The sequence below is a fragment of the Myotis myotis genome, unplaced genomic scaffold, assembly GCF_014108235.1.
Source record: "Myotis myotis isolate mMyoMyo1 unplaced genomic scaffold, mMyoMyo1.p scaffold_m19_p_3, whole genome shotgun sequence".
NCBI classification, from domain to species: Eukaryota; Metazoa; Chordata; class Mammalia; order Chiroptera; family Vespertilionidae; genus Myotis; species Myotis myotis.
This window is the reverse complement of record NW_023416335.1, coordinates 5,952-27,355: the sequence shown is the minus strand read 5'-3', so window position 1 is coordinate 27,355 and position 21,404 is coordinate 5,952. Positions and strand designations below refer to the sequence as shown.

Sequence of the window (21,404 nt, the reverse complement as noted above, 5' to 3'; positions counted from 1 at the left end):
CGTGTGTGACCCGGTGGGTGGAACAGACGCAGCCCGTGTGTGACCCGGTGGGTGTAGCAGACGCAGCCTGTGTGTGACCAGGTGGGTGTAGCAGACACAGCCCGTGTGTGACCCGGTGAGTGTAGCAGACGCAGCCCGTGTGTGACCCGGTGAGTGTAGCAGACGCAGCCTGTGTGTGACCCGGTGGGTGTAGCAGACGCAGCCTGTGTGTGACCCGGTGGGTGTAGCAGACGCAGCCCGTGTGTGACCCGGTGGGTGGAACAGACGCAGCCTGTGTGTGACCCGGTGAGTGGAGCAGACGCAGCCCGTGTGTGACCCGGTGAGTGTAGCAGACACAGCCCGTGTGTGACCCGGTGAGTGTAGCAGACGCAGCCCGTGTGTGACCCGGTGAGTGTAGCAGACGCAGCCCGTGTGTGACCCGGTGAGTGTAGCAGACGCAGCCTGTGTGTGACCCGGTGGGTGTAGCAGACGCAGCCCGTGTGTGACCCGGTGGGTGTAGCAGACACAGCCCGTGTGTGACCCGGTGGGTGGAACAGACACAGCCCGTGTGTGACCCGGTGGGTGTAGCAGACGCAGCCTGTGTGTGACCCGGTGGGTGTAGCAGACGCAGCCTGTGTGTGACCCGGTGGGTGTAGCAGACACAGCCCGTGTGTGACCCGGTGAGTGTAGCAGACGCAGCCTGTGTGTGACCCGGTGGGTGTAGCAGACGCAGCCCGTGTGTGACCCGGTGGGTGTAGCAGACGCAGCCCGTGTGTGACCCGGTGGGTGTAGCAGACACAGCCAGTGTGTGACCCGGTGGGTGTAGCAGACACAGCCCGTGTGTGACCCGGTGGGTGTAGCAGACGCAGCCCGTGTGTGACCCGGTGGGTGTAGCAGACACAGCCCGTGTGTGACCCGGTGAGTGTAGCAGACGCAGCCTGTGTGTGACCAGGTGGGTGGAACAGACACAGCCCGTGTGTGACCCGGTGTGTGTAGCAGACGCAGCCTGTGTGTGACCCGGTGGGTGTAGCAGACGCAGCCCGTGTGTGACCCGGTGGGTGTCGCAGACGCAGCCCGTGTGTGACCCGGTGGGTGTCGCAGACGCAGCCCGTGTGTGACCCGGTGGGTGTAGCAGACGCAGCCCGTGTGTGACCCGGTGGGTGTCGCAGACGCAGCCCGTGTGTGACCCGGTGGGTGTCGCAGACGCAGCCCGTGTGTGACCCGGTGGGTGTAGCAGACACAGCCCGTGTGTGACCCGGTGGGTGTAGCAGACACAGCCTGTGTGTGACCCGGTGGGTGTAGCAGACACAGCCCGTGTGTGACCCGGTGGGTGTAGCAGATGCAGCCTGTGTGTGACCCGGTGGGTGTAGCAGACACAGCCTGTGTGTGACCCGGTGGGTGTAGCAGACAGCCTGTGTGTGACCCGGTGGGTGTAGCAGACACAGCCTGTGTGTGACCCGGTGGGTGTAGCAGACGCAGCCCGTGTGTGACCCGGTGGGTGTAGCAGACGCAGCCCGAGTGTGACCAGGTGGGTGTAGCAGACGCAGCCCGTGTGTGACCCGGTGGGTGTAGCAGACAGCCTGTGTGTGACCCGGTGGGTGTAGCAGACGCAGCCCGTGTGTGACCAGGTGGGTGTAGCAGACGCAGCCCGTGTGTGACCCGGTGGGTGTAGCAGACACAGCCCGTGTGTGACCCGGTGAGTGTAGCAGACGCAGCCTGTGTGTGACCCGGTGGGTGTAGCAGACGCAGCCCGTGTGTGACCCGGTGGGTGTAGCAGACGCAGCCCGTGTGTGACCCGGTGGGTGTAGCAGACGCAGCCCGTGTGTGACCCGGTGGGTGTAGCAGACGCAGCCTGTGTGTGACCCGGTGGGTGGAACAGACAGCCTGTGTGTGACCCGGTGAGTGTAGCAGACGCAGCCCGTGTGTGACCCGGTGGGTGTCGCAGACGCAGCCCGTGTGTGACCCGGTGGGTGTCGCAGACGCAGCCCGTGTGTGACCCGGTGAGTGTAGCAGACGCAGCCCGTGTGTGACCCGGTGAGTGTAGCAGACGCAGCCCGTGTGTGACCCGGTGAGTGTAGCAGACGCAGCCCGTGTGTGACCCGGTGGGTGTAGCAGACGCAGCCCGTGTGTGACCCGGTGGGTGTAGCAGACGCAGCCTGTGTGTGACCCTGTGAGTGTAGCAGACAGCCTGTGTGTGACCCGGTGGGTGTAGCAGACGCAGCCTGTGTGTGACCCGGTGGGTGTAGCAGACAGCCTGTGTGTGACCCGGTGGGTGTAGCAGACGCAGCCCGTGTGTGACCCGGTGGGTGTCGCAGACGCAGCCCGTGTGTGACCCGGTGGGTGTAGCAGACGCAGCCCGTGTGTGACCCGGTGGGTGTAGCAGACGCAGCCTGTGTGTGACCCGGTGGGTGGAACAGACAGCCTGTGTGTGACCCGGTGAGTGTAGCAGACGCAGCCCGTGTGTGACCCGGTGGGTGTCGCAGACGCAGCCCGTGTGTGACCCGGTGGGTGGAACAGGTGCAGCCTGTGTGTGACCCGGTGGGTGTAGCAGACGCAGCCCGTGTGTGACCCGGTGGGTGTAGCAGACGCAGCCCGTGTGTGACCCGGTGGGTGTCGCAGACGCAGCCCGTGTGTGACCCGGTGGGTGTCGCAGACGCAGCCTGTGTGTGACCCGGTGGGTGGAACAGACAGCCTGTGTGTGACCCGGTGAGTGTAGCAGACGCAGCCCGTGTGTGACCCGGTGGGTGTCGCAGACGCAGCCCGTGTGTGACCCGGTGGGTGGAACAGGTGCAGCCTGTGTGTGACCCGGTGGGTGTAGCAGACGCAGCCCGTGTGTGACCCGGTGGGTGTAGCAGACGCAGCCCGTGTGTGACCCGGTGAGTGTAGCAGACGCAGCCCGTGTGTGACCCGGTGGGTGTCGCAGACGCAGCCCGTGTGTGACCCGGTGGGTGGAACAGGTGCAGCCTGTGTGTGACCCGGTGGGTGTCGCAGACGCAGCCCGTGTGTGACCCGGTGGGTGTAGCAGACGCAGCCCGTGTGTGACCCGGTGGGTGTCGCAGACGCAGCCTGTGTGTGACCCGGTGGGTGTAGCAGACGCAGCCCGTGTGTGACCCGGTGGGTGTAGCAGACGCAGCCCGTGTGTGACCCGGTGGGTGTAGCAGACGCAGCCTGTGTGTGACCCGGTGGGTGGAACAGACGCAGCCCGTGTGTGACCCGGTGGGTGGAACAGATGCAGCCTGTGTGTGACCCGGTGGGTGTAGCAGACACAGCCCGTGTGTGACCCGGTGGGTGGAACAGATGCAGCCTGTGTGTGACGCGGTGGGTTTAGGAGACAGCCTGTGTGTGACCCTGTGAGTGTAGCAGATGCAGCCTGTGTGTGACCCGGTGGGTGTAGCAGACCCAGCCTGTGTGTGACCCGGTGGGTGTAGCAGACAGCCTGTGTGTGACCCGGTGGGTGTAGCAGACACAGCCTGTGTGTGACCCGGTGAGTGTAGCAGACAGCCTGTGTGTGACCCGGTGAGTGTAGCAGACAGCCTGTGTGTGACCCGGTGGGTGTAGCAGATGCAGCTTGTGTGTGACCAGGTGGGTGTAGCAGACACAGCCCGTGTGTGACCCGGTGGGTGTAGCAGACACAGCCTGTGTGTGACCCGGTGGGTGTAGCAGACACAGCCCGTGTGTGACCCGGTGGGTGTAGCAGATGCAGCCTGTGTGTGACCCGGTGGGTGTAGCAGACACAGCCCGTGTGTGACCCGGTGGGTGTAGCAGACACAGCCCGTGTGTGACCCGGTGGGTGTAGCAGACGCAGCCTGTGTGTGACCCGGTGAGTGTAGCAGACAGCTTGTGTGTGACCAGGTGGGTGTAGCAGACACAGCCCGTGTGTGACCTGGTGGGTGTAGCAGACGCAGCCTGTGTGTGACCCGGTGGGTGTAGCAGACGCAGCCTGTGTGTGACCCTGTGAGTGTAGCAGACACAGCCAGTGTGTGACCCGGTGGGTGTAGCAGACGCAGCCTGTGTGTGACCCGGTGGGTGTAGCAGACACAGCCCGTGTGTGACCCGGTGGGTGTAGCAGATGCAGCCTGTGTGTGACCCGGTGGGTGTAGCAGACACAGCCCGTGTGTGACCCGGTGGGTGTAGCAGACACAGCCTGTGTGTGACCCGGTGGGTGTAGCAGACACAGCCTGTGTGTGACCCGGTGAGTGTAGCAGACAGCTTGTGTGTGACCAGGTGGGTGTAGCAGACACAGCCCGTGTGTGACCTGGTGGGTGTAGCAGACGCAGCCTGTGTGTGACCCGGTGGGTGTAGCAGACTCAGCCTGTGTGTGACCCTGTGAGTGTAGCAGACGCAGCCTGTGTGTGACCCGGTGGGTGTAGCAGACACAGCCCGTGTGTGACCCGGTGAGTGTAGCAGATGCAGCCTGTGTGTGACCCGGTGGGTGTAGCAGACACAGCCCGTGTGTGACCCGGTGGGTGTAGCAGACACAGCCCGTGTGTGACCCGGTGGGTGTAGCAGACACAGCCTGTGTGTGACCCGGTGAGTGTAGCAGACAGCTTGTGTGTGACCCGGTGGGTGGAGCAGACACAGCCCGTGTGTGACCTGGTGGGTGTAGCAGACGCAGCCTGTGTGTGACCCGGTGGGTGTAGCAGACGCAGCCTGTGTGTGACCCTGTGAGTGTAGCAGACGCAGCCCGTGTGTGACCCGGTGGGTGTAGCAGACGCAGCCCGTGTGTGACCCGGTGGGTGTAGCAGATGCAGCCCGTGTGTGACCCGGTGAGTGTAGCAGACACAGCCCGTGTGTGACCCGGTGGGTGTAGCAGACACAGCCTGTGTGTGACCCGGTGAGTGGAGCAGACACAGCCCGTGTGTGACCCGGTGGGTGTAGCAGACGCAGCCCGTGTGTGACCCGGTGGGTGTAGCAGATGCAGCCTGTGTGTGACCTGGTGGGTGGAACAGATGCAGCCTGTGACCTGATGCCTCCCCGTGTGGCTCCGCCCACACTGGAACCAGACGCATGTAGCCTGGAGGCAGTCTCCAGGGGTTGGGGCGAGCTGTGTCACGAACCTGGAGAGCAAGCTGCATTGCGGTGGGCATCTCAACTGCCCAGTGTTAGGACGAGCCTCTCGGGGGAACGCAGCTCCCTGCTGTCACCAGGATCGTCACAGCCGCCGCACCAGGGAGTGAAGCACAGCCGAACTTGACTCAATCCAGCCGTGCCAACGCTCTGGGTTTAAGCTGAGACTTGAACGCAGTGCTTCGGGGCCCATGCGCTTCGGGGCCCATAGCACTTAGGGGCCCAGGTGCCGCAGGATGGGGTGCTCAGTGGTGCCTTGGGAGAGCGGGCAAAGCACCCTTAAACCCCGCCTCCAGTCAGCCTGGTTGAGGACGGCCCAGGCGCCGCTCGGCCGGGTGGGGCCCGCGGAGCGCGTTGGTGCCCGGGCAGCCCCCGCAGGGCCAGTGAGCACGTTGGCCGGAGCAGCAGCCTCCCCGCCAGAAGCCAGTGCGAGGCCAGCACAACGCTGACTGGGAGCGCGTTGCCACGGCGACATCCTGGGACGGGGCGCCAGGGGTGTTCCAGGGGGCGGTGCCGCAGAAGGACCAGGCTCCTGGTTGAGAAGTCAGGTTGTGAGGACCACACAACGGCGCTGTCAGCTCCGGGAGGGCATCTGACACATTGCCCTTTCCATCGGAAACGACTGCCTTGTTCTCGTCCCGGCCTCTGTGGGGCGTGCTTCCCGGGAGCAGGGGCCCCGTGGGCATAGCGTGGACGCGTGGTCACACTGTGAGACCCCCCTGTGTCCCCACCAGCTGCAGAGGGAGTCACCTCGCCTGGAGACTCACAGGTCCCCGCAGGCCCAGTTCAAGGCTCTTCGCTTGGTGATGACGTACAGGCGTCCTTCATGCAGACTTCACAGATCTGGTCATTTTAACCTCGTCAGGATGGATGGGGTGACGGGGCCCAGGTTTCTGTGTGTGTTTGCCTTCATGGCATAGACCAGTGATGGTGAACCTATGACACGCGTGTCAGAGGTGACACGCGAACTCATTTTTTTGGTTGATTTTTCTTTGTTAAATGGCATTTAAATAGATAAAATAAATATCAAAAGTATAAATCTTTGTTTTACTATGGTGGCAAAGATCAAAAAATTTCTATATGTGACACGGCACCAGAGTTAAGTTAGGGTTTTTCAAAATGCTGACACGCCGAGCTCAAAAGGTTCGCCATCACTGGCATAGACAGTTCTCCTGGCCGGCTCACCTGGGATCGCGTCTGTCTCGATGCTGTTGTCGTCACTCATGTTTATTTTTATTTTTTTAAATATATTTTTATTGATTCAGAGAGGAAGGGGCAGGGAGGGGGATAGAAACACCAATGATGAGAGAGAATCATGAATCGGCTGCCCCCTGCACGCCCCACACAGGGGATCAAGCCTGCAACCCAGACATGTGCCCTGACCAGGAATCGAACCGTGACCTCCTGGTTCCTAGGTCAGCACTCAGCCACGGAGCCACGCCGGCCGGGCTGCAATCACTCGTGTTTACTTCTGAGAGTCGGTGGGCCGGCCAGGGGGCTGGCGGCGTGGTTCCCGGGAGCCCGTTCAGTGTGAGATTGTCTAAAGTTCCAAAAGGAGCATTTTGTGAAAGGATGTGTCTCTTTGTGCCCAGCTGTCCCATGACCTGGCCCGGGTGAAGGCGCGCTATGAGAGAAAGATGAGGGAGCTGGTGGCCAGCGCAGTGGGCTCGGGTGAGGTTCAGCAGCTAAAGCAGAAGCAGGAGCTGAAGGTAGCGTGGGCCCCTCCCCACCCGCTGTGTCCACAACACGCGCCCGGAGCCCGAGGCCCCGGGGACGGCCCGGCCGCTGCCCAGGGAACGCGGCTCCCGGAGCTGCTCTGGGCCGTCAGGGGCCGCCCAGACGCTCTCAGCAGCTTCCTGTCCAGCTGTGGGGCCATTTGCCCTCCCCCTCACCCCCTTGCTCTCTCACCCCGGGCGGGCGGGCGGGCGGGTGGGCAGGCGGAGGGGTTTCTAGAGCCCCCAGGTGGGCCTTCCCAGCCCATGGAAGGCAGGGCTCAGCCGCCTGCAGCCCGGACTTGGGAGAGGAGAGGCGGCCCCGGGGGCAGAGCGCCCCCTGTAGTTGGGGAAAGACAATGGCTTTTCCATAATGTGTCCGCGAAGACACATGAGTAGGTTTGTGATTACTTCCCAGTGACGATTAATGAAAAATGCTCAATTCCCTCAGCTCCACCGAGTCCTGCAGGGAGCACAGGGACAGCCCAGGCGGACGGCGGCCCCATCGTGTCCCGAGCGCAGCGGGGTCCTGAGACCCGGGTGTGAGGGCTGGGTTTGGGCGTGACGGCCAGTTCCTCGAGATGTGTTTTATTTACTTACTTATTTTATTATTTGTTGATTTAAAAATATTTTTATTGATTTCAGAGAGGAAGGGAGAGGGGGAGAGAGAGAAACATCCATGAGGAGAGAGAATCACAGATCGGCTGCCTCCTGCACGCCCCACATTGGGGATGGAGCCCGCAACCCGGGCCTGTGCCCTGACCGGGAATGGAACCCTGACCTCCTGGGTCATGGATCGTCGCTCACCCACGGCGCGCCGGCCGGGCCCTCTCGATGTGTTTCAAAGGCCACTGTCTCATGAAGCTGCCTTCAGTTCAGTCTCCTCTCCTGTCCTGTGGCTGTTGCCCGTGTGCTGAGTGGCGCTTCCCTGGAAGTAGACGTCTGCTTAGCATCGCCCCCCTCCCCCCGCTGCTCTGTGCCCAGTGTGTCTGTGCTTGGGGCCCGGGTGCAGGACCAGAGCCTGGAGTCAGCGAGGCTCGCTCAGTTAGGGTCAGGCAGGTCCCTGCGGGTGGCAGCATCTGGGCAGGGCCGTCCCAGGCGAATCCAGGGTCAGGCAGGTCCCTGCGGGTGGCAGCGTCTGGGCAGGGCCGTCCCAGGCGAATCCAGGGTCAGGCAGGTCCCTGCGGGTGGCAGCGTGCGGCAGGGCCGTCCCGGGGAATCCAGGCTCCGGCGGGTTTCTGGGAGCCCAGGCAGCCACCGGGAGCGTGTGAGGGTGGTCAGGTCCTCAGAGCGGTGTGGGAACCGGTGGACGGTCGGGAGCGACAGGGCCCAGGGGAGGCGGGTGCATGGACAGCCTTGGTGATGGGGGGCAGGTACCTGAGGCTGGCCGGCTCCTCCCTCTGGCCGGACACAGAGTGGCTCTCCCGCCTGCGGTGCCTCCCCAGCTCCCGGCCTGGACCCTTCGTCCCTGCACGTGCGGGGGGCGGGGGGCCTCGGGTGGAGCCAAGATGGGGACCGGCTGAGACGAGGCGTAGCCGCCGGGTCTGGGAAGAGAGTGGGGCTCGGGCGTGGGGTCGGCGAGGTGACGCAGGGCCACGGCGAAGGGAATCCTCGGGGGTGTCAGGGCGCACCGTCCACAGGACACCGTGGTTGGATCGAAGGGACGCGGGACCCAGGAGCCCAGCCGCTCGCAGTGTGGACGAGGTGGCAGAGTGGTCCTCCGGCTGCCGGAAGTGGGGGCCCTGTTGGGCGCTGACGTGGTTTGGTTTCGGGGTGAGCGTGGTCTTGGACAGTTCTGGGAAGGCGCCTGGGGCACGGGGGTGGGGGGGGTAAAGGGCTCGCGGACGGTGGGGCCGGAGGTGCAATGTGTGATGTCACCTGGAAGCTGCTCCCGGGGGGCGGCAGGAGCAGCCTGCTCACACCTGAGCCCCAATCCGCAGACACAGGGGCAGCCCCGGCTGATCTGACACGCCAGCCGCTCCGCACCTGGGCTTGCAGCGGGGCCCTGGGCCAGCGCCCCTTCGCACGGCGCACAGCGGGGCCCTGACCTGCCGGGTGCAGGCGGGAGCCCTGGGCGGTACCTGAGCGTCTCCCCCAGGACCAGGGAGGCCGGGCCAGAGGGTGGGTCGCTGGGAAAGGCACTGGGTCTCCCATCGGAGGCCGTCTGGGTTTCTCTGGAAGAAGCCCTGGTCCCAAGGCCAGTCCTCAGACGTGAGCCCTCGAAAGAACCAGACGTGCTCTGTCGGCCGCTTTGAGACGCTCGCGGGAACGCGGTCAGTGAGGCCCACGGCAGGGGCGTGCCTGTGGCCTCAGGAGTCTGCGGAGGCCTGGAGGTCGGCCTGGTCGTCGGCCTGGTCCTGCCCTCGCTGTCCCTGTCTGTCCCTCTGTCTGTCTGCAGTCACTTGGCTACGTCTTACCATCGAGCAGGTGCCACGCTCTGTGCAGTGGGCGGGGCTGTGGGCTGTGGACGTGGCTGCCCGTGGCTGGGGTGGGCTGCGAGCACCAGGGCGGGCAGGTGTCCGGGCAGGTCTGCCCTCTCCGGGGCTGTGGCTTCGCCGCCTGCGGGCTTGTCTCACCTGCCCGGTCTGCAAAGCTGCTTGTGCTGCCAGTGATTCTAAAAAGATTTAAACGTCAGGGGGACTCTAACCATCAAAGGAGGGCTCTGTAGTTAAAGTTTGTTCTTCCCTTTTTAAAAAAAGTATTTTTAAATTGATGTCAGAGAGGGAGAGAGAGAGACATCCATGCTGAGAGAGAATCATGGACCGGCTGCCTCCTGCACGCCCCCCACTGGGGATGGAGCCCACAACCCGGGCACGTGCCCTGACCAGGAATCCAACCCTGACCTCCTGGTTCCTAGGTCGATGCTCAACACTGAGCCACGCTGGCCAGGCTGTTTTTTAAAGAGACAGACTGCCCCGCACCGCACACACGCACTGAGGCCCGCCAGGAGCGTGCTCCCGGCCCCACAGCCGCTCCCCGGCCCCACAGCCGCTCCTGGCCCCACAGCCGTTCCCGGGGCCTTTTGCAGACCAGACTCTGACTGTGTTCTTGACAAGAAAGGAAAGTTGCAGGTGGGTTTGTACGGGGTCGCCCGCCCTCACGGTGCCGCCTCGTCCGCAGGTGCAGAAGCTGATGAAGGCTGCCAAGGAGGGCACGCGGGACGGGCTGGAGAAGACCAAGGCCGCCGTGAAGAAGGGCCGCTCCTTCATCAGGACCAAGTCCTTCATTTCCCAAGGTCTGTGCTGTGTCCCCGCGCCGGAGCCTGCTGTGCGCCTCCGGCCGTGAAGCTGGTGGGCAGTTCCCATGTGTGCCCGGGGCCTGCTCCCCCCACCCCGGGGCCTGCTTCCCTCCACCCCGGGGCCTGCTTTCCCCACTCCAGGGGGCTGCTCCCCCCACCCCGGGGCCTGTTTACCCCACCCAAGGGCCTGCTCCCCCCACCCCGGGGCCTGTTCACCCCATCCCAGGGCCTGCTCCCCCAGGGCCTGCTCCGCTCACCCCGGGGCCTGTTCCCCCCACCCCGGGGCCTGCTCCCCTGGGGCCTGCTCACCCTTGGCTCCACTCAGCCTGCGCTCCCTCCTGGGGGGCTTGTGGGGCTGAGGGCGGGGCTCTGAGCCGAGGGACCTGCTCACAGGCACTCCACAAACCACAGGAAGTTGAGTGAGCTCCTGGGGAGTGGCCTTCACCCTCTTCATTGTCCCCTCTCAGCCCTGGGCCATCGGTGCCCCCACCCGAGGGCCTTCCTCCCCTGCTTTCCTCATGACGTCCCCCCAGACCTCCAGGGCCCAGGGAGGGTGCCCTGTGGCAGGGCCCAGGGCTCAGGGCTGGGGCGCGGGCCACACCCGGTGCTTTTCTGGTTTCCGGCCCTTTGGGGGAGTCCTTCGTTTATTTAGCTTTATTATGTGTGTAAAGAAGAATTTAGTTTTGGCATAAACTGTCTGCTTTTTCCGACAGGCAGGCGGTCAGGGAGCCGAGGGAGCCCTGGGCGTCCTGGCCAGCGGTGTGGCCCTCAGGCGTCTCCGTGGCCGTTCTTTGTTTCTGGGTGTGATATTTTATTTTTGTTATTTTTTTAATCCTCATCCGAGGATCTGTTTTTATTTATTTTATTTTAGAGAGAGAGGAAGGGGAAGGAGAGAGAAACATTGATGTGAGAGAGAACGTCGACCGGTTGGGCACGTGCCAGGGCTGCGGTGATATTTTATAGGTTAAACCAGAGGCCTGGTGCACGAGATTCATGCCCTCGGAGGAGGGGTCCCTCAGCCCGGCCTGCACGGTGCCGGAGCCCATGGACATCCTTAGCGCTGCCATGGAGGCAGGAGAGGTTCTCTCCACTGCCACTGTGCTTGCCAGCCGTGAGCCCGGCTTCTGGCTGAGCGCTGCTCCCCCTGTGGGAGCGCACTGACCACCAGGGGGCAGCTCCTGTGTTGCGTTTCTGCCCCTGGTGGTCAGTGCGCATGATAGCGACCAGTTGTTCTGCCAGTCAGTCCATTTGCATATTAGCCTTTTATTGTATAGGATTATGTAGGACAGTCATTTCTAGTGCACCATCAGGCACTCAAACGCCACCTCTGCCCTTGGAAGGTGGACTCCAGGCACTGAACATTCCCTGTGGGAAGGGAGTGTCCACGGGTGTGGACGTGTCGCCTCGGTCATCGCTGGGGGGTGGACGGGAACCGCAGACCGTGCTCAGAGTCTTGGTCGACAGCGATTGGCTGCACCGCGGTGTTGGGGGACACGGTCTCCGTGTCACACCCGCGCATCCTGACTCCTTAGATCCCAGGCCGGGCCTCGAGGAGGAGCAGAGCGTGTTCATCGACGTGGACTGCCGGCACCCCGAGGCCGTGCTCACCCCGATGCCCGAGGGGCTGTCCCAGCAGCAGGTAGGACGCCGGGCAGGTGCTCGGGGCCGCTTCCCTGTGAGGCTCAGGGCCATTCTGTGTCTGGATGTTCCCACGCTGCCTGGGGCACCTGCTGTCCCAGCTCCCGGCCCTCTGTACCCCCTCCCACCCCTCCTGCTCCTCCCGGCCCGGCAGGTGGAGGGTTACCCAGCAGGGGCGTCCGGGACCTGGGCGGCCAGGACCTGGGCTCGGACATCCCGGTCCTGAGGATGTTGAGTCTCACCCAGGGTGACTCTGAGAGCCTGCAGGGGCAGAGTGCACATGCCTGGGGGCGTTACCTCTGGTTCGAAGGTCGCGGTTTCACCGAGAGGCACGTGTGGGTGTCACGCCTGCGGGAGGTTTCTTTGGTTTCATTTTTGTATTTTTATTAACTTGTACCAATTCCAGGTCCTCTGTCCCGATACAGGAGGGTCATCTCAGGACTTTAGAAAAAGCAATAGAATTCCTAGGTCAGACCCTGAGTGGTCTCCCTCCGACGGGAGGCCGGTCTGTGATGTGACGGTGGGGAAGGCAGGCCTCAGCTTGACACTCTGCCCGTTTGGGGGGTGACTCGGACGTGGGGTCTAACTCCCATTCTGAGGGTCGGCCCGTGACCCAGCCAGGCTGATGGGGGCCACCAGGGAGGGTGGCCGGGGCTGGCCGGCTTGTGTGCTTGGATTTTAATCCCGGCACAGCTGTCCTCTCTTCACGGCATCACTTTCTTCCTTAAATATTCAGAAGGGTTGATTTTGGTCTTAATTTTGTGAATCGAATAGTCTTCTAAGAAAAATCCGCTCCCTTGTCAATAAAGGTTTGTTTTCCCAGTGGCCCCAGCCTGTTAGCCCAGTGGTCGGCAAACTCATTAGTCAACAGAGTCAAACATCAACAGCACAACGATTGAAATTTCTTTTGAGAGCCAAATTTTTTAAACTTAAACTCTATAGGTAGGTACGTTGTTATTAACTTAATGAGGGTGCTCCTAAGCTGGCCTTTGCTAAAAACGTCCTCAATCTGATTGAGGTACGTTCGCTGAGGTCGACCCCTTCCAACTCTCCCATCCACACTCACCTTGTATACTTGTTTCGTCTATCTCCTTTCGTTCATCCTCTCTGTATGTCCAAACCATCTCACACACCTTTCTCAATCCTCGACACTGCATCTTCTTTCACTCCACAACGTTCCCTAAGATTAACTTAATAAACTTTACTTAAAGTTTTAAGTCAACTTCGTACTGTACGTGTGCGCCCGCACGTGGTATTTTGTGGAAGAGCCACACTCAAGGGGCCAAAGAGCCGCATGTGGCTCGTGAGCCATGGTTTGCCGACCACTGTGTTAGCTGAGGTACTTCCTGTGGGAGATGCTGTCCCGGCCGCCAGGTGGCGCCATGGCCTCTGCGAGGGGCATGCATTCCCTGGGTTGGCTGGGGGTGGGCATGTAATTGTGTGTGCATGTGTGCGTGCCTGTGCCCGTGTGTACCTGTGCGTGTGTGCATGTGTGTGCAGTGCCTGTGCGTGTGTGTGCGGTGCCTGTGCCGTGTGTGTGCAGTGCGTGTATGCATGTGTGTGTGCAGTGCCTGTGCCTGTGTGTGTGTGTGCGTGTGCGTGTGCCTGTGTGTGCCTGTGCCTGTTCATGCAGTGCCTGTGCATGGGTGTGCCTGTGCGTGTGTGCAGTGCCTGTGCATGGGTGTGCCTGTGCGTGTGGTTTAAAACCAGCCTGATTGTGACTTTATGCTGTTTTCTGTTTATTGGCAAAAATAACTTGCCAAACAGCGTTGAGGCTGCTGCCAGCGCCGAGTGCGGTCGCTGGCCTGGAACAGGCATCGTGGAGCCAGACGTGTGCTCATACGCACCTCAGTGGTGAAACCTGAACCAGACGATGGTGTCAGCGTTTAAAAGGCAGGCGTCTCAGGCCGCAGCGAGCTCCGTGCATGGAGCAGGCTGGCCACGCGGCCCGTGTCCCCGCCCCGAGGTGCCTCTTGGCGTGGTCAGAGATCTTCGCAAAACAAGGGTCCCCCACCTTCCAGGGTTCCGTGTCTCTGTCGTTTGGGAACAGGGTTTATTAGGCAGGGTTGCCAGTAGCTCCTTCGCGCCAGGATGAGCTGTTCCTCATAGTCATTTCCACATGAAACGTGTAACTCAGAATCGGGCACGTGTGTGCCTGACAGCTACTGCCGTTGGCCATGGTGCACCTGCTAGTGCTGTGATGCCGCGTGTCCGCCTGTGATTACGGCTTATTCCGTGAGGGTGGACACGGACACGCTGTGGTGTGGGAGCAGCAGGCTTTGTCCCCGTGCGCTAGTTCGCGAGCAGCCGTTTAAAACACAGTAGAGCCTTAGGGGTTTCCTTTGCCTGCTGTTTTGAAAACCAAACACCAAACCCCTCCTTATCCGCACGCCTCGGTGGAAGTGACGTTTCTCTGCGCGAAGTAACTTCCTGCCCTGTTGCTCCAACCCCGCCAGGTGGTCCGGAGGTACATTCTGGGCTCGATTGTCGACAGCGAGAAGAACTACGTGGACGCCCTCACGCGGATCCTGGAGGTACTTGTCGCTCGCCGTCCACCTGCTCGCAAAGGCCTTTCGGTCTGACTTTAACTGACGCAGCCGCCGACAGAATGCTCTGGACAGTGAGACGCTGGAGGCTGCTGCCATGGTTCCATCTGTAGGAACATGTTAATAACGTCCTTTAATCTAAAAATAAATTGAGCCCCAGCCAATTTGCTCAGTGGATAGAGTGCCGGCCTGTGGTCCAAAGGGTTCCAGGTTCGATTCCGGTCCAAGGGTCGCACCTGGGTTGCAGGCTCCTCCCCAGCCTGGGCCCTGGTCGGGGTGCATGCAGGAGGCAACCAATCGGTGTGTTTCTCTCACATCGATGTTTCTCTCTGTCTCTCCCTCTCTTTTGTCTACTCTCCCTAAAAATCAATGGGAAAATAGCCTCGGGTGAGGATTAAAAGTAAATAAATAATAAATAAAACAATACTCGGAGTGGCATGTCTTGGAATCCCTGTAACGGACGCTCCACGCTTCCCCCGTCCCCTCTCCTCCCTCTCGGTCCCCAGCAGTACGAGCGGCCGCTGGCGGAGATGGAGCCGCGGGTGCTGAGCGAGCGGAAGCTGCGGGTGGTGTTCCACCGGCTCCGGGAGGTGCGGCAGTGCCACCGCCTGTTCCAGATGGCGCTGGCCAGCCGCGTGGCCGAGTGGGACGCCGTGGAGATGATCGGCGACGTCTTCGTGGCTTCGGTGAGTGCCGGCCGCCCGGCCCGCCCTGCTGTTCTTACTGTTGGCCGCCTGCCTCCCCAGGAGGGCCCTCAGGACGGTCCTCACCTGCATCTCCGGGGCGACGGGGGGGGCGGGGGGTGTGTGTGTGAGACTGTCCACAGAGGCTCGGGGCCGGGGGCCTGAGAGTCTCCACGCAGCAGCAGGGGGTTTGACAGGCTGAGCCCGGCTGTGCCGTCACCATGCGGGCGGGGGTCGGGGAGCCTGCGTGAGGCCGTCCCTCTCTGTAGCCCATCCCCTCCTGGGCACCTGCCTGTCCCCTCAGCCCGTGCTCCTCCCGGAGCTCCGAGTGCAGACGCTGGGCCTCTGGGGCCGGTGGAGGGGGTGCAGGCTGTGGCTACTCCTGGGCACGGCCCTCAGCCAGCTGCCCGGACGCCACAGCCCAAGGTACATCGGGCCTTTGAGCCTTCCGTCCTCGGTGTGTTCCCCACTTCGGCGCCTTGTGACCCAGGAGCTTCCCCTCAGACGCAGGAGCCTGCGGGGAACAGAGCGGCGCCAATGGATGGATGGATGGATGGATGGCGCGGACCAAGGGCACCGGCGAAGGGGCGCAGCTACACGGCCCGTGCCCATGGACTTGCGTGGGTGCTGTGACTGCATGTGACACCTCTCCTTCCTCTGGGGCAGCAGGAGGCACTGAGCTCGCTGCATGGAGCCCCTGCGGCCGTTGTCATGGAAACAGAAACATCGGACATTTCCTCCGTCGTCACCTCCACTTTTTCTCCAGCCCCTTCTTACAATATTTACCTGGGAATAGACTTTCGAATGGAAACAGTCCTTTTAAAAAAGATATGTTTTTATTGATTTCAGAGAGGAAGGGAGAGGGAGAGAATCATTGACGGGCTGCCTCCTGCACGCCCCCTGCTGGAGGCTCCTCCTGAGAGTGCTGGTGTGGGAGCATCCTGCCGGCTCCTGCGCCCTGACTGACCCGACCCGACCCGACCTGACCGGGCATTGAACCCTGACCTCCTGGTTCATGGGCCGACTTGCGGAAACAGTCCTCTTTGTTTTAAACGTGACGTAGGTGAGCGTGCTTCTTCTCTAAGTGATGGTCCCACCGGGTGTCCCCGAGGCTGTGGCTTCCATCCTGGGGCCAGACGTGTGGACGCGGAGAGAAACACAGAGTGAGGTGCCGTCTCTGCCTCCGGAGCCTCTGTGCTTCTCGGGCAATAGGACTGAGGACCTATGTGCACAGCCCTCGGCCCAGGGCATTCCAGGAGCCAGGACCTCGTGCTGCCCCGCGGGCTGCCCTGTCCTGGAGGTGGAACCAGACAGCGAGGGCCGAGGGCCAGCTGGAGTGTAAGGAAGGGCGGCTGTAATGTCATCTCTGCACGTGGACAGCCAGGCACGTTTGCGGAAACCCAGGCTGCATGGTTCTGAGCCAGGAGGCCTGAGCGCAGGGACCCGCAGGATGTCACCCCGCGTTCAAACAACGCCTACACATTTGCTTAAAAACATCCTTCTCAGTGGGCAAAACCCAAAACCATGTCCCCCAAGAACAGGAGCAAGACAGGGATGTTCGCTTTCACCATCTTGTTCAACATCATACTGAAATCCTAGCCACAGCGATCAGACGAGAAGAAGAAATAAAAGGCATCCAAATTGGAAAGGAGGAAGTAAAACTCTCTTTATTCACAGATGACATGATAGTGTACATAGAAAACCCTAAAGACTCCACCAAAAAAACCTACTAGATTTAGTAAATGAATTCGGCAATGTAGCAGGAACAAAATCAACACCCATAAATCTATGACTTTTTTATACACCGATAATGAATTCTCAGAAAGAGAAACTAAATCCCATTTACCATTACACCAAAAATATTAAGATACTGAGGAATACACTTAACCAAGGAGGTAAAAGACCTGTACTGAGAAAACTACAGGCTGTTGAAAAAAGAGATAGAGGAAGACATACACAAGTGGAAGAGTATACCATGTTCATGGATTGGTAGAATCAACATCATTGAAATGTCCACACTACCCAAAGCAATCTACAGATTCAATGAAATACCTGCTAAAATACCAATGACATATTTCTCAGATCTAGAACAAATTCCAGAAATTTATATGGACCCCAAAAAGACCCCGAATAGCCACAGCATCTTGAGAAAGTTGAGCAAAACGGGAGGGGTCCCAATACCAGATATTAAGTTAGACTACAAAGCACTGTGCTCAACACAGCCTGGTCCTGGCACAAGAACAGGCATAGAGATCAACGGAACAGAACCCAACGGAACAGAACCAGAAATATCCCCCAAAAGTCCACATGGTGGTAATGAAGTTTGTTCCGTGTGGCGTGGCCATGACGGTGGTTACTTGAGGTTGGGAGGCCCAGGGCCACTGCGTTCCTCACGTTTCCCGTGTCTGATTTCAGTTCTCCAAGTCCATGGTGCTGGACGCCTACAGCGAGTACGTCAACAACTTCAGTGCGGCCGTGGCCGTCCTCAAGAAGGCCTGCTCCACAAAGCCCGCTTTCCTGGAGTTCTTAAAGGTACGCAGCCTTTTCCTTCCATGTTGGGTTTTAACATCTCTGATAACGGGCTCCACGTGGGATACTTGATAAGGAACTACGCTCCCTCACCTCCAAGTGTACGATGCCGCTCGCTGTAACGGCTTTCGTCCCGACAGTGCCCTAGGCATTGGGTCAATGCGAGAAAGAAAGAGATGAATTTTTAGGAGTAACGTAGCTTTTACTTTTGTAATTTATTTTATTATTATGTTGTTAATCCTCACCTGAGGATATTTTTCCATTGATTTTTAGAGAGAATGGAAGGGATGGGGGAGGGGGAGAGAGAGAGAGGAACATCGATGTGAGAGAGACATATCTATCGGTGGCCTCCCCCTCGTATCCTAACCAGGGCTGGGGATCAAACCTGAAGACCAGGTATGTGCCCATGACCAGGAACTGAACCTGAGACCCTTTGGGGTGCGGGCCGATGCTCTAACCACTTGGCACACTGGCCAGGGCTTGAAGGTTCTGACTCAGAAGCCCGCCGTGCTCGCTGTAGGCCAGGAGCCGAGAGGTGGACGCGAGGGACGGGGCGGGGGGACAGGCGGTGGAGGAAGTGTCTGCGGACAGGGACGCAGGCCCCTGAGTGGCCCTGACTCTGCCCCGAGGCCGGTGCTGGGCGTGGACGGCCTTAACATCCCGCTGCCCGAGGTGAGTGACTTTCTCGCTTCGCAGCAGAGCCAGGAGTCCAGTCCCGACCGCGTCACCCTCTACAGCCTGATGACCAGGCCCATCCAGAGGTTCCCGCAGTTCATCCTGCTGCTCCAGGTACCCGACCCGGTGACCCCCATGACCCCTGCTGACCCCTGGAACCAGTCCTCCCCGCAGCCTCAGCCCCTCTCCTCCGCAGCCTGTGTCCTGCATTCGGCTCAGCTGACACTGACCCCCGAGCATCAGCTCTCAGGTCCACTTTAGACACCCAGTGCATAGCGGGTCCCAGTTCTGTCCCACTCGGCTACCAAGCTGGGTTCCCCACGTGCCCTCAGGTTCAGGAACGGGCTAGAGGGGCTCCCAGAACTCAGGAAGGCACTGGTGTTGGTGGTTTATTACAAAGGCTGTAACTCGGCCACCAGATGGACACACGGGGAGAGGGGCAGGTGGGAGGGGCCTGGGGCTGCCGGGTGCTCAGCACCCTCCTGACCCCGAACCTCTCTAGACCTGCCTGTGGGTTCCCGTGGCGGTTCCACTGTGGAGGCAGACGGATGGCCACACTGGCCAATGGGGACCACCTCATCCCTCAGGCCCCTCCCTGGAGGTCCAGCCTCTAATCCCCGCTCCTTCCTCTGGCCGCCAGCCCCACCTGGAGCCACGGCCACGGGAGCCACCACTGGCCTCAGCTCAGGCGCTCTGGACGGCTCTGCTACCTGTCACTCAGAAACCCCTGAGTTTTAGGGGCTCCGTGCCTAGATGCTGACCTGGGGCGAGGACCAAGTGTGTTTTTGTGTGTGTGGGTGTTAAAATATATCTTTATTGATTTCAGAGAGGAGGGGAGGGGGGGAGAGAGAGAGAGAGAGAGAGAGAGAGGGAGAGAGAGAATCATGGATCGGCTGACTCCTGCATCACCCCCACTGGGGATCGAGCCCCCAACCTGGTTCTGTGCCCTGACCAGGAATCGAGCTGTGACCTCCTGGTTCATAGGTCAATGCTCAACCACTGAGCCATGCTGGCCAGGCAAGATGCTACCTTTTCCGTGAGCAATGCCGTTGAGTGAGTTAATCTTGTTTCTATGAAAGGAGCTGTTGAAGCGTCAGTCAGGTTGTGACTCACCTGGTTTGTGTCCTTCCCGACGGGTTTTTATTCTTCCCCAGAGGCCGCTGACCTCACGGTCACCCTCTGTGGCCAGCGTGGGCCATGGGGCCGCTGGGCGGGGCGTCTGCGATGACCACGGCCCTCGGCCCCCACACGGGCAGTCACACCCCCGTTTGCTCGTTTCCCCAAAGGACATGCTGAGGAACACGCCCCGCGGACACCCCGACCGGCTGCCCCTCCAGATGGCGCTGACAGAGCTGGAGACGTTAGCAGAGAAACTGAACGAGAGAAAGCGAGACGCAGATCAGCGCTGCGAAATGAAGCAGCTAGCGAAAGCCATAAACGAGAGATACCTGAACAAGGTGGACGGAGATTCTGCGCGCCTCCGCTGAGCTTCCCGCACTAACCCGCACCGCCGTCCCGCCGCTGTTACTAACCCCGGGGCCTCCGGGCGGCTCCCGGGCAGGCGCCCACCTGGGAGCCGAGGGGAGCCGGCAGGCCCCCGACACCGGAGGCTGCCTAAGCTTCAGAGTCTGGGCGTCCTCGAAAAGGGGTGCACAGGCTCAGCGGGCCCTCAGGGGGATCCAGGACCCCGAAAAGGTGAAGAGCCGCTCTTCCCGCTGAATTCTGCCTTCAGACGCGGGATGTGATTTTAGATGCTCAGAGTTAAAAGCGCTGTGTGTGCAGTTTATTTTTAACTTATTTTATATTTTTAAAAGACATTTGTATTGATTTCAGAGAGAGAGGAAGGGAGAGGGAGAGGGAGAAACGTCCATGATGAGAGAGAATCATGGATCAGCTGCCCCTGCACGCCCCACACTGGGGATGGAGCCGCAACTCAGGCCTGTGCCCTGACCGCCCGGGAATCCAACCTCAAACCGGGACCTCCTGGTTCATAGGTTGGTGCTCAGCCACTGAGCCACGCCGGCGGGCAGAGGCAGTATTTTATTTTAGATGCTCGTGGTTCAGGCACTGTGTGTGCGGTTTAATGTGTGTGTGTCAGCCATAAGCTGCACTCCGTGTGCAACGGTCAGGCCGACGCGCCCGGCTTCACGTTTACAGAAGCACTTCCCGGTGACAGCAGTCTGAGCCGTGTAGCTGTACACGGGGAGGTTGATTGGTATGAGCTGTGTTAAATACTTACATGCAATATTCATTATTGCCAAAGCACGTGGTTGGTTTTTTTTGTCAGTAGGATTAATTTCCTATCCTAGAGTGACATTCAGTATTTTAACTCTAAGTACTTTATTGTAATACATTTTTAATATGTTTTTACTGATTTCAGAGAGGAAGGGAGAGGGAGAGAGGAATAGAAACATTAATGATGAGAGAGAACCATGGATCGGCTGCCTCCTGCACGCCCCGCACTGGGGATGGAGCCCGCAACCCGGGCCTGTGCCCTGAGCGGGAGTCGAGCCTGGGACCTCCTGGTTCACAGGTCGACGCTCAGCCCCTGGGCCAGGCCGGCGTGTCCGTGTCTCGGCCTCAGGAGCGTGTGGCAGGGAGGCGGTCCCTCTCGCTGGGAGCGGACCTGGAACCGTCTGGGGAGCTTCAGGGTGAAAAGCCGCGCTCTGAGCTCCCAGTGCTGGCCTGAGTGCGACGGGTGGGTCCCCCGAGGACGGGTCTGAAGCCCCTGCTGCCCCGACTGCGCGGACGCTCGCTCCTCCCCCTTTTCTTAACCGCGACCTGGCGGCCGTGTCGAGCGTGACCGTGGATGTCCAGCTTCTCAGCAGCGGGAGCCGGCACCTCATCCGGTCCGACGACGTGATCGAGACCGTCTACAACGACCGCGGCGAGGTCCTCAAGACCAAGGAGCGGCGGCTGCTCATGCTGACCGACGTGCTCATGTGCGTCACGGTCAGTGCCCGGTAAGGACCGGCCCCGAGCCCCCCCAGGCCGCCCCGGCTCGGGAGCAGGTGGCCTGCTGGCTCTCATCCGCCCCGGCCACCTCCACGTGGGAGGGACACGCTTCGAACCAACCACGAACCGCTTCCTTCCAGGTGGTCCCCGGGAGCCACCGAGGCAGCACTGGTAGACATCAGGGCGGACGGGGGTCATTTCTCCTTAGACACACGCACGCACACACGCACACGCACACACGCACGTGCACACACGCGCACACCCACACACCCACGCGCGCACACACACATACACACACACACGCACACACACGCACGCACGCACACGCGCGCACACACGTGCGCACACGCACACACGCTTTCATACATACTTTCTCCGGCGT

At 60.7% G+C, this 21,404-nt stretch overlaps 1 protein-coding gene across 3 annotated transcripts in view; it reads left to right on the top strand.

The window, feature by feature from the left end:
- LOC118651319 (rho guanine nucleotide exchange factor 10-like) overlaps positions 1-21,062 on the top strand; it is a 44,524-nt gene extending 23,462 nt beyond the window's left edge. The window contains exons 9-17 of one of the 3 annotated variants that reach the window (XM_036300355.1): positions 6,639-6,755; positions 9,879-9,993; positions 11,529-11,635; positions 14,091-14,168; positions 14,687-14,866; positions 17,279-17,395; positions 18,092-18,181; positions 19,354-19,524; positions 20,885-21,062. In XM_036300355.1, the coding sequence (XP_036156248.1) occupies positions 6,639-6,755; positions 9,879-9,993; positions 11,529-11,635; positions 14,091-14,168; positions 14,687-14,866; positions 17,279-17,395; positions 18,092-18,181; positions 19,354-19,524; positions 20,885-21,034 (1,125 nt within the window). In that variant the 3' untranslated portion in view covers positions 21,035-21,062. Of the gene's footprint in view, positions 1-6,638; positions 6,756-9,878; positions 9,994-11,528; positions 11,636-14,090; positions 14,169-14,686; positions 14,867-17,278; positions 17,396-18,088; positions 18,182-19,353; positions 19,525-20,884 lie in introns of all 3 variants that reach the window. The other 2 variants (XM_036300354.1, XM_036300356.1) reach the window with 2 other exon arrangements.
- The last annotated feature ends 342 nt before the right edge of the window (positions 21,063-21,404 follow it).